The 13,158-nt window shown below is 38.3% G+C and overlaps 1 protein-coding gene across 5 annotated transcripts in view; it reads right to left on the bottom strand.

Annotated features, from left to right (window-relative positions):
- Window positions 1–2,006: 2,006 nt before the first annotated feature.
- Window positions 2,007–13,158, bottom strand: part of ZDHHC14 (zDHHC palmitoyltransferase 14) — a 67,350-nt gene continuing 56,198 nt past the window's right edge. For 2 of the 5 annotated variants that reach the window (XM_081854358.1, XM_081854357.1), the window contains exon 9: window positions 2,590–6,184. In XM_081854358.1, coding sequence (XP_081710484.1) covers window positions 5,783–6,184 — 402 coding nt within the window. In that variant the 3' untranslated portion in view covers window positions 2,590–5,782. Of the gene's footprint in view, window positions 2,156–2,589; window positions 6,185–13,158 lie in introns of those variants that run through there. The other 3 variants (XM_081854360.1, XM_081854359.1, XR_014154464.1) reach the window with 2 other exon arrangements.

The following is a 13,158-nucleotide window of genomic DNA, read 5'->3' as shown; positions in this document are numbered from 1 at the left end:
ACAAAAGAATACTTGAAGCATTGTTGACTGTTCAGTTGCAACTGAAGAAAACAAAAATGGTATTTAGAACGACAACAAGCAAGCCAGTGTCCAGCATAGTTGCCCTGGCAAGGCTAGCTCCAGAACTCTGGCCGCTCCAAGAGATGTGAGCAAGAGCCATCAAATATCTGCAGCAACAGTTTGCTTGGGAATGGAATCCTATTGACTTTCCTCATTTTGAAAAATGTTAGTTTAACTTTGGTTTTTCAGCTGGCCTTACGATTCCTACAAATACTTCCCTACAGTCATTTAATTTATTTTGTGCAATGGTGCAGAAGCCCTGGCTGCCTGAACACAGGCACTGCTGCTGCTCTCTCACAGCTTTCTCCCTGCCTGAATTTTCAGCTTAGTGCCTGGGTTGGCAACTATTTTTAACAAGAGCCATCCTTTTTAAATTGAATGAGGCTGAGATATTCCTATCCAATCAGAATCAAGAAGGGCAAAGGGTTCTTTAACACTGTCATATGCCACATTAACAGAAGTTTTGGGGGGGTTTTTTGGTCCCATTGGTGTCTTTGGTCCTCAGCTGTCTTTTGCCCAAGAAATCTGTAATACAGGGCTGGGGAACCTGAGGGCTGGATCCAGAACTGACTTACCCCTTGCAGCCATTTTTGATAGGTAGGTGGGGCAACCTGTTAGTGACGTCACATGAAATCAATCAAATGCTAAGCCAAGATCTTGGCATTTAGATCAGAGATAACAGATCTCTGCACCTAGCATCATATGACGTCAGGTGACTGACATATTGTTTTGACAAAGCAAATTCCTTCCAGTAGCACCTTAAAGACCAACTAAGTCAGTTCTTGGTATGAGCTTTCGTGTGCATGCACACTTCTTCAGATACACTGAAACAGAAGTTTCCAAACCCTTCTATATAGTGAGAAGGTGGGGAGGGGTATTACTCAGAAGGGTGGTGGGAATGGGTGATTGGCAGATAGCTGTGATGAGCCTGTTGACGACTCTTAACGACTGCAATAGGTCTTACAGGAAAAAGCAAGGGGTGAAAAGGTGAAAAATGGCTTTGTCATGTATAATGAGATAAGAATCCAAGGTCTTTGTTCAGACCAGGTTTCTCCATGGTTTTAAGTTTGGTGATAAGTTGTAATTCAGCAGCTTCTCTTTCCAGTCTATTTCTGAAATTCCTTTGTAGTAAAACAGCTACTTTGAGATCTTGTATAGAATGTCCTGGGAGATTGAAGTGTTCTCCTACTGGTTTCTCTGCCTTGTGATTCCTGATGTCCGATTTATGTCCGTTTATTCTTTGGCGTAAGGTCTGGCCTGTTTGTCCAATATAGAGAGCTGAAGGACACTGTTGGCATTTTATGGCATACACAATGTTAGACGATGAGCAATTAAATAGTCCCGAGATGGTATGTGTGATGTTGTTGGGGCCAGTAATGGTGTTGTCCGGGTGTATGTGGCAGCAAAGTTGGCATCTGGGTTTATTGCAGGCTCTGGTGCCAGTGTCCGTGTTAGGTCTGGTTGTAGTGTTATTGTGGGTTAGGAGTTGTTTAAGACTGGGTGGCTGTCTGTAGGCAATGAAATATTGTTTTGAGTTTACTTACTCCCTGGGAGTAAAAATTGTTTATTACAGTATGTTTATATAACTTCCATTTCTACATATATCTTTACACAAGTTTGGAAGCATGTGGACAGAAAGTAGTTGTGGGGGGAGGGTAGGATGGGAAAGTGCCAAGTGGGGAAAGGGTTAAAGAACCCTGCCACCCAGCCATTTCTCTGCTCCAATTCCTCCATCGCCCCTGGATGATTTTAGCTGGGAAAAGCAGCCACTGGGCTAATAGTAAGTGTACATGCATGCAATATGAAGTTCTACCCTAAAGGTTGACTACATCAGGGAATAAAAGGCCCCTACTTTTTAAACAATATTGTTTTTGCACAACACAGCCATTCAGACCTTGAGTTGTATGCAACCAGTATCAGCATAAAAATATATTGTACACAGATAGTGCCAATGAAGAACATTCACTATTTTATTTACTAGCCCAATAAGAAGGAAAATGGGGGGTGGGGTGGGGAAATCCAGCATATTCCTTAGATTAGAAACATCACTTCATACAGCTGATGCCTATCTTCAACATGACCAGGCCTCTTGAACCTAACAAAAACAGATCGAACTGGTTAAATAAAGTGGTAAAATGTGTTTGGTTTTAACTCACTCCTATCCTAGGTACGTGGATTTCAGAGGACGTCTCAGTGGACTTAGTGGGGCTTACTTCTGAGTAAAGCTGTCCAGGATTGTGGTGAAAATATTAAAACTATTTCACTGGTGGTAAAATAGACCATGAGAGGTCAATCTGTTGGAAATTGTAACTGTTCTACTTCTAAAGCTACTGTATATCATTAATGAAGAACTGCAATTAAAAGAAGCATATGCTCAGTTCCATTGTTTTCCAGCAGATGTCATCACATTGCAACAGTAAAAGTTCTAAAATGTCATGGTAACAAAAATAAACAGATGTACTAGGGCTGATGGAGAGTAAGAAGAGATTCAACACCAAGGGGAATGAAAAATCTTAAAACAGAAGGGAATGCTTAAAAATGCTGTACTTTTTATTCTTCAACACAAAGTCAAAAAATATTATAAACAGCAAAAAATTACTGTACAACAATGCAAACAGAAATAATAAATTCATTCTAAAATAGGTATTCACAGTACTCTTTCTGTCACTGAGCATTTTCTTTCCCTCAAGCTCTAAGAAAACCAAAGTATTCTAATGTGGCAGTGCAGAATTTTAAAGCTTTACATAAGAGACGCTTAAAAACAACAGCATGGCGGCATTCTCATGCCCCTCCCTCAGTAAAAAATACTACCAGAACCATATTGTGGACTTAAGTGACATGTGATGCTATTTCCAATATAGCAAAGGTATCCAAATGCTGCTACTGAAAAAGAACCCCAAAGTATTTCTGTGAAAATGTAAGCAGATGAATTTTAAAACATTTCTACTCCTCTATGTAAGCGCCACAGCTGTGAAGTCATAATGGCAGAGTAAAATATTTATCATTGTTTAGTTTCCGCACTGTGGGGAATGTAGGCTTCATGTTCTGGCATCTGCAGAAGGAGCAAAATATTCAGGTACACTGAAATAATTCAATACTGGTGGGTTTTTTAAAGAAATGAACTTCACAAAATAAGTGTCCATGTGATACTTTCCTTCTGTCATCAGAAATGTTGCCAAACCTATTTCAATGTAATGAGAAAAAAAAAGAAGGCAGTTCTCCTCCTGCCCTAAACTTTGTTTGTTTTGTAGGAAAATCAGAATCCTTCTGGCAGAGAGGAAGGATAGCAAGAAATTGAAGTATCCCAACTTTCTAGAATGTATTGTGTAATTGTGTATTCCTAGCACATGACATAACATTATTAGCTCACAAACTTAAAATCTGATTTAGGATTATTGCCTCTGAGGTGTTGTATGGAGACTGAGATTTACAAAGGCAATCAACCTCACCCACTTCCATTGAAAACGTTTCCCTAAATCAATGTGCTCACTGCTGTTATATTGGTGCTTATAGTTGTTTAAATTCTTCTTATAGCTCCTTCTAGTACAGTAATCAAACAATAAGTCAAGAGAATGCATCTCAAAGTTGTTTTTTCTTTGGAATAAGCCTGTGCTAAAGGAAATAATGTATGCAGGATTTTAAATAAATCCTATGAGGTCAGACAGGAAAAGAGACAATATCCCTTTATATGAAAGCTTGTAAACATTTGAATGGCTCACAACCAGATAACTGCAGATCATGCATAGCTTTCTGCAAAACAGAAAAAGCAAGGAACCTATGGATATAATCCCCCCCTCTAGATATTTACTATACATGCAAACAAGGTGAACGTTTTATCACTTTTAAGAGAAAAATAGTATCTTTTATAAAATTGTACACAGTGTGAAGCTTCTTGCCAGTATGTCGTCTGGCACTTCTACAAGAGAGATGGCCTTATTCCAATCAAAACATTGTGCTTTTGTTTTCTTTTAAACTGTATTTTTCCATGTCTCAGAGATGCAACGAATCCATGTCTTCATGATCCTTGTTTTCAAAAATAGTTGCCTGCAGTGAAGCTTGAATTATTTAAAAAATACTTTGCACGAAATTTTGTCCTGAGAAAAGATTATTGCAGGTCCTAGCATCTTAAAAGCAAGGCAAGATGCAACAATACATAGCATTTGAATGATCACCGTTAATGTTCCTGTTGGCTATCCCCGAGCAGGTTTTTTTTCTTTAAATCATAACTAATTTGTCCTAACCCCAAATAAAAACAAATAATTATGTCTCATAAATATGTCAATTTTAAATTAAAAATAGAATATAGTTGAAAATACACATGACTAGATGGCAGCTATGGATCACATGTAACTTATGTTCCAGTAATTTATCTCTTCCTCTTCCCAAAGTTTAGAACCTTGGGGCACCCTTACCTTGCAAATCTCTTACTTGGAAGATCTCTCTGGGCACCATTGGTATGGGTCCTAAATAAGATATTAGATCGGATCCAAAGGTGCCATTCCATGAATACAACAGATATCCCAACTAGCAGAAGTCCTGAAAATGGAAGGAGAGGAAGGTGACCTTTGCCAGTTACCCCTAATACCTGCAGCCTCCACCCTATGCTGTTCCAGAGGGTCTCTCAACCCTCCACATCAGATTTTCAGGGGGTACTTGTTAATAGCACACCCCTTCTGTTTGTGAGAACCAGATAATGGAAGAGGGCTTTTAGATGCAACTCATTAACTTCAAGTTATTTTGACACTCAGATTAGTTGTAGGCATGGTTTGTCCTAAAATTAACTGCCTATTTTCAAAACCACACACAATACTAAAATCCATTCATAATTGGACTTTATATACTCCTTTGATCTTCTTAATTGCATTATCATGAGGAAAAGTAACTCGCGATCCATATGGAGCTGTTGTTGTCGTCCGCACTGTATGGGGATAACTATACAGATATTTAAAGGAACAGAGGGTGCCATTTTATCTAACGGTGATGGTAGAGAGAAATCAATGGCACAACACAGTATCTTATATTAGACACTCAAAGTGAAATGATATGCAAAAAAATGGTAGTCCTCCACGTTTGAAGTACCACCAGTTCATTTATTTATAACAACTTTGACTGATTAAAAAAAACATTTGTCCATTGGTTTGTTGCACTGCCTTTTATATGAAACAGTACTTCGAAACTCACAAATAATAAAGCAGCACTTTCTCTCAATACCAACACTACTGTAACATACACTGTAGCGTGGCATGCAAATCCACAATTGCAGTATTTATTGGTTTTGTATTAACTGAATGGCGATTTTTTTTTGTTTCAAATATTAGTAGAGTAATAACATGAAAAGGGTGGCCGGCATGGCCTCAAAGGCAACATTACATGAGAACTTCATAAAACATGGAATATGATGCTAACTTCCAGTAATATCTTTTAAAGTATTATCATAATCAAATTCAAAGTACCAGGATTCCAAGCTGCTGGACACTATTAGTCACCAAACAAGGTTAATGTACATTTCTGTTATTTTGACAATGTCACATCAAATCCAAGCCATAAATTGGCTATTAAAGAAATGCCATAGCTTCTTCACTGCACAAAAATAACTTGTCCTTTTAAGAAGACCTAGCAAAGTTTCAGTGGCTTATGCATGTTACAGAGTCCGAAGGTGGCTCGGCAAGTTTCTGTTGTTAGCATATAAGGGCTGTATAATCACCATCATATTGAAAGTTGCTCAGACTGAGCTGAGTTTCACAAGGCCACGTACTGAGTCTTCGTGCAACGAGTCCTGGCTGGCTAGGCTGAGGATATGCATGGTACGGCTGTGAATCATAGGACTCCCAATTGGCAACATTCCAGGTGGTGATGGAGCTTCCTCAGGAGTAAGAAACTGATGACTTTCAGAGTCGTCTTTTAATGGTATCATGTCTGTCAAACCTGTTTCTGATGTGAGATTTGGCATGGAGGAGGGTGGTGTTGGCTGCCCTAGTGTTAATGTGGCACAGGGAGCACTGATAGAGGTCTTTCCTGGTAAAGGTAGCTCTTCACTACTTATGCTGGGCTCACTCTGGAGAAGCGGTGTGGCAGCAGCCTGCAAAACGAATTTAGTGCTCTGAATGCACTGATCTTGATCACACTGAAGTATTTAAGGGTGCCAAAATAATATACAAAGCATATGCACAGAGAGAGAGGAAGAAAGAAAGAAAGAAAGAAAGAAAGAAAGAAAGAGAGAGAGAGAGATGGAGAGAGAGAGAGAGAGAGAGAGAGAGAGAGAGAGAGAGAGAGAGAGAGATGTAAGGATATAGGCAAAAGAGGAATGGGGTGTGAAGAGAAAGAAAAGAGTTGTTAGTAATTTTTCTTTGTCAGTTTAACATATAGGGCATGCTCATCTTAGTGCAACCCTGGAAAGTGACAGTATGCCTTATTACTATCATTTGCTGTATGCGAGAGCCAGAGTCCTCGTTTCTCTTGAAGAAAATAATCTGTAAATGATACTAACTTTTCCCAACTAAAAATTGCATTTATTTTTTTGTGCAGACCTTACAGCTTACTTTTGGTTTGAATTTGCTTTGGATAGCAGCATTACCGCATGAGCATCTTTTAACCAGTAGATAAGCAACATTAATGCTGCATAAAACAAAGACAGCGGCACAAGCATTTCTGTTCCTGATGTGTTTAAAGAAAAGGTGTTTCATTCAATCCTTCTTGGAAAGCTACTTTGGACTGCATTTATTTAACACACTGGAGGTTGCAGGATCTTGTAAATGGAATAATTGGTACCTCATTTGTACAGGTGCACATTCAAAGCCAATACTTCTAACAATTCCTAGTAACATGCCTTGTGTAACATGGCACTGAATCCTCTTTGATAAGAGTCCCTCGGATTGCCAATGCAGTGCCTTCCACATATTGTTGAAATACAATTTTTGGCCTCAGTCAGCATGGCCGGTGATTGATGGGAGCCAAGGTCCAGGAACATCTGGAAGGCACTACATTGGTTAAATCTGGGTAAGATGCTATAGAAGATGCAGCTTCATGAAGCAGAAAGAATATTGCAGGAAAATACAGCAAGCACATGTTTTAAATGGGCATTATGCCAAGCATCATATATGTTGGAAACAGGCTCAAACATATTAAATGTTGCATGCAAATATTGCAATCTTTCTTAGAATTCAGGAAGAGGATTGAAACAAGATTTTTTTCTGTTGGATCACCAAGTGCACGGATAATTTTTATATCCTGAAATTAGTGGGGACTACACCAGAGTACATAGCAGTTAAACTGTCTCGTTTGATTTTGCTGATATTGAACAATGCTAACATGGAAATACACAAAACCTGTCCATAATGAAAGACGGACATGGATTACAATTTTGAACAGGGCATTTGAATCAGGTAAACAGTACAACATAAAGTGAGATTATTATACAGTCTTCCTACTATTCAGATAAACGAGACTAAGGGCTAAAGTTAACACACAAAAGCAAAAAGAGTATTTTTTAAATCTGCATCTCATAATGAAGTTGCCTCAAATAACTTAAAGCAGCATTTTCTGTAATAGTTTACTATTTTATTATGCTCAGAATCTTACAATTTTATTCTCTGAATTTAAGCAGTTTTGAAAAGAAAGAGGTGGAGTGGACAGAGCCGGCACATCCTCCTGCGTGCCTCTTTCATCGGTGCAATTTGGGAATGCTTAAAGGCCATTATCTCCAGAATTCTTTATAGAACGAGAGACAGATTGGGCAAGTATATTTTATGTCTGGACCAAGCTACTCATTAATAACCGACACTCTGAAAAATGTTTGCTGTTACACGGTGGTTCATTCTGAATGCAGTTCACTGTACTTCAGCCTCATTCCAGTAAAGTACTTAAGATGAAATCATGGCCAAAGTAATTTTCATCATTCAGATTAAAGTTCCAGCTTGCTTCTTAAAGCACTGTTCAAAACGTTCAACACCACTATGGCTGCACTGAAAAAGCATTAGAGCAAGAACCTTTCTTTCAAAGAAACATCATATATTAGCTACTACGGAGGCAGCAGCCAGAAGTTACCGGTCTCTGCTGATAACTGTGATTCTCCAAAGGTTTGACTTCACCACTGAAGGCACACTTCTGTGTTTCTTGAGACAGATGCAAACAATCAAGAATTTGAAAGTGACAAACCAAGAAATGCCTTGTTATGTAACAAAAGATGTATACGCTCTGGAATTTATTTTACATCATTTTGGAACCTTTAGAAAAGGATATCCAAAATGTTCTATTTGCATGTATCTTTAAAAGAGAGGGAGAAATTGCTTTGAAATAGCGGCTTACAGTAAGTGGCTGTGCTTAACTTCAAATACAGATGAATGCTTTGTGATTATTCAAGTACGATAGGATTACAATTATAGAAATGGGGTCAATTTTGAACTAATATGAAAATAATTTGAATTTATTTACGATTAGTATATCTTGAGCTTGGATTATTTTAATGGAAAGTTCCATCCTATTGCTTCCTGGAGAAGCAATAAAGCACACAACATGCATTAATAGTAGCATCTTCATGTTGTTGTGCGATTTCCTATGTGTGACTAACTTGATTTTTCATTACTCATCTTCTAGGTGCACTTCTTCCAAAAATCCTACTTATCATTTATCGTGTTTCCAGTTTTGCTGAAGCCAAAGAAAGACGGCTACAGAAAGTTAACAGGAACAATGTGTCAGGGGATAACACTGCTCCTGACAACTCCTATGGAATTGACACTGTGCCTGACGAACTGCAGCATATCTAGCGTAGACCAACCTGCAGTGAGCTCACATAGTATTAGATTGCAATTTGAGAAAAACATAGGCTATTGACACTTTAGGACTGGTACACAAGTTACCTCTGCAGTATGGAAGCCTCTGAAGTGCTCTTACTTTTTGCTGCCAGGTAATGTTATAAACCAGAGATCAGACAGAAGGAATCCACACTGCACCCTCCTCTCTGCATCAGTTTCAGCCCTCATGAAATTGGGTTAACCTAGGTGTGGAGAGGAGTTGCGAAGTGGACTCCTCTTGTGTGGCCCTGGACTGCTCACATCACACAGTGGAACAAGATGCTATTCTGTATCCCATGCCACTAGCATGCATTCTTGACTCCTCGTAGCTTTTCAGTCTCTTGCCTTGTGCAAATTTGGATGATAAGGGTTTTGTTCTTTATGGAATTTAACAAAAAGGGCAGAAATAATAATTGATCTCAACAATAACAAACAAAGCTTAGTAGTAATTCTCTTTTAAATGTCCTATGGGAGAAAATGAGATGATAGTGAGTAGTACTGCGAGTATGTGTGATGTGTAAGCAATGTATATTTTCCACAAGAGACAAATACTGAGAAACACAAATATAAACAATTCACATTTAAGGATAATAAAAAAAGTGTTTCAGTAGCACTTGGCAAGGTAGTATGGCTCAAAGTGACTTAGCAGGCAATATTTAGCCACTATCATGGAATGGTGATAGAGGGAGAAATGGCTTCATGCTTTTACTGGTGTGAGTTACGTGCTGCTGCTGGAGCTACTGGGCTGATGCTGCCGGCCATTTAGCAGTAATATGCTGGCCAATGAAGTTTGGGCCAGCAAACCATGATTCCTTTGTGTTCCTTAGCAATTGCTCTCTGCAGGTGGTGATATACTACCAGCCATACCACCTCGCAAGTCACTACCAGCACATTTCAATAATTAAGAGTTAAAATAAATGAAAATAATATATTTAAAGGGCTGTCAGGCCAGGCCACTGATATATGCCCAAATAAGGTATGCTCTAGTTTTTGTTTTTTTAAATCTAAACTCTGGTATTGTGTAAATTTGCCCCAAGCAATCTTCTTAATGTATTAGAATTACCTATTCCTCCTTAGAATAAAATATCAACTGCACAGCCAAAATAAAATGTCAGACCATGAGCCTACTCCTGAAGCACCCTGTCAGAAAAACCTAACCAACTAATTTTAAAAGGCTTTACCTTATTAAAACATTGCCTTTATTTATACAGATATGAGGTCTAAGCCATTTAAAATGTTATTTCCGTACAACAATAGCCATACACTAAATGCAAGTTAGACACATACTTAAATTCCAGTGCTTTTCTTTATTTGTCATATAACTGATACAAAAATCAATTTGAAACAGTTTCATTTTTTAAAAAAATCTGATTTTATCTGCCCCCACAAATTATACAAATTAACAGAGATTTTGAGTTCCTATTTACAATACTGAAACACAACTATTTATCTAAATCAAGAGGCAACATCGAAGAGCAATAACATTACACATATTGATTTTTTTTGGCAAATGCCTAATAAATTTTAGTACAAGGTTATTTAGTTATCCAACGGTTTTTAAAGAAATAGGAGTAATTAAACATTAATCTAAGAATACATTTGTATGGCCAAGATGATGTTATGACCAAAGTGGAGCAACTATAACTTAGGAAGTGGTTTCTATGACTGGAATGCTGTCAAGTGGGTATTATTTAGGTAGGATGATGGCACAGAATACCTGTGGGATGAAATGGTTAGGGAAGAAGCAGTGGATTTTACAGTGGTCTTCTGAAGTGTGCTACTCAGAAAGATAAAGAGGGGAAATTAAAACTAGTGTGATCGAGTGTTATCAAACAAAGAACAGCATGTTCATCACGAAAATTAACTAAATCCCCCACAATGTCCACCAAATGGCTGTATGCAAAAAAAATATGATTGAGTGTTGTTCATAATATAGAAAAACAGAGAGTAAGAAGACGCACAGAAAAATGTACAAAGGGTTCTGCAGAAACAGATATTCTTAAAGGAAAATGAAAAAAGGAGAAACAAGAACTCAATAAATTATCACATGTATTGAGACACAATGGTCATAGCTGAGTTGTGGACTCCTAAGGCTATTGCAGAGATAATGCTATTGCTCTATTAACCACAGTTAAGAGAATGGAGACAGGTGATGAGACTGCACACTCTGTCCAGCCAGCTGCTACTGTCTCATTTACAAATCTCCCCCTGCCAACTTTACCGATAGTTAAGGATCATGTTGACATAGCTGCTAATAACGGCCAATAGGAGAAATATTTATGGTGGCTGATTCAAGCATGCTATGAGCAGCGGCAGTTTCTCTCTCTCATTTTATATTGGCTTTAAAGTTGCATTTTTGTTGCTGTCTGTGGCAGCGACCATGAAAGTACAACTTTAAAGCCTATGTAAGAAAAGGGGAAAAGGATAAACGTTTGCCATCTGCTGCCACTGTAAGTTAACCCCTCTTCCCAAAATGATCTCTTTCCAAAATGATCCATAAAACTCATGGCCAAGTGGGTATTTGAACCTCAGTCTCCCTGGTCCTGGTTGGACGCACTAAATTCTTTGTCACACCACCTTTAAATCATACTTGACTGTTAATCACACCAACACTGCTGCCAATCACACAAACGTTGTTGTCAGTGTGACACTTAACCACAGTTAAGACTAGCAGGGAGAAATAAAATGTTGGAAGAGAGAATACTCATACACCTAATCTCTTATTTTGTCTCTGGATGTACAGGTTACTCCTGTAGAACGTAGTACTTTTTACCAGTTTAGGTTGGTGCAGCAGCTGGAAACCTTGACAGAGAGCCTAGCCTCAGTGGTTCTTACTCCGTTAACCTCCAAGTCGGACTTGTGCAATGTGTCCTAGGAAAACAGGAAGCTGTCTTCTGAGTCAGACTTGCTGGTTCATCTAGTTCTTCTCTACACTGACTGGCAGCAGCTCTCCATGTTTCAGAGAGGATTCTCTCCCAGTCCTACCTGGAGATGCTGGGGACTGAAACTGGGATATGTAAGGCGGAGCTATGGCACTTCTATGTGTGGCTGCCTCTGATGACTGCAGAGAATCTGCAGTTGGTATTGTCATAGCCATATACTGAATTAACCGAGACTGAGTGTTATGATGATATCACACTGGTGTTATGCTGCTCCCATGGGCTCCCAGTCAGCTTCCATGCCAAAGTGATTCTATTTGTTAACCTCGAAAGGCCTTATGGCTTAGGACCAGATAATTGGGAGAGCTGCCTATCTTCATTAGTTCCTGCTTATAGGTTAGATCTTCTGTGAAAGGCTATCTGTTGGTGCTCATCATCTATAAAGCAAGGTGACCCCCAAATTAAGGAATGCTCTTCTCAGAGAAGTCTTCCTGATGCCTCCTTATTGTACTTTGATGCAAGACAAACATCTTTGCATTTTTCCTGGACTTTAAAGATATGTTTAGCCCTATGACTTTTAAACAAATCTTATTTTTAAGAGCTTGCTGTCATTTTAGTTTGATTTATTTTACCTGCAATTTAATTGCCCTAGAAATTTCTATTGAAAGGCAGTATGGAAATTTCAATCCTAAATTAACCATGGTTAACCATCCAGAGATTTGTGTCCTCTGCATCCCTAAATAAACTAGGAGAAATATCCTAAAATTGAAACATAAATTGAATAAATGTTATTATTACAACATTATTATAAAGTTGCAAAAGGAAAAAGGAAGAAAGTATATTGCAGAAAGGTATTGGCACAGCCAGGACGATAGAATATTGAAACTATTGTAGATCCAGCAACAGTTAATATACAAATGAGAAATGTGGAAGGAACAGGTTTTTCTAAAATGGTTGAAATGCTTTCTTGCACAGAACTCTCTTCAAAAATAAGAAAAATGGGTTGAGTTGGACAGTTATGAAGAGAGAAATAGGACACAATCCACAACACTGAATCAGCAGTTATCTTCCGATTAAGCAATTTTTTTCCTAGTGTAAGTGGATTGCAGCCATAGCTTCTAATGAAAAGATAACATGTTTAGGAATAATGAATAATCAGCAAGTCTGTGGATTCTCATGGCACATTTCTATGGTGTAAGGGAATTGGTTAATGAATTCACAAAACTACTAAAAAGTGATGGAGAACTGGATGTGTACTAGAAAGGGGGGATCCAAAATATACTACCAACCTTCAAAAAGGAAAGGGTGATCCTGGCAATTACCACCTGGTTAATCTAACTTCAGTTCCCTATTAAAATAACGGAAATATTGAGAGAAAACATAAAAAACCAAATACTGTTTAACATTTAGGAAGTAAAGCAGTGGTGACT

This window comes from Podarcis erhardii (assembly GCF_964252035.2).
Source record: "Podarcis erhardii genome assembly, chromosome: 3".
Classification (NCBI taxonomy): domain Eukaryota; kingdom Metazoa; phylum Chordata; class Lepidosauria; order Squamata; family Lacertidae; genus Podarcis; species Podarcis erhardii.
Note: the sequence above shows the minus strand (reverse complement) of the source record. Positions and strands in the feature narration are given on the sequence as shown.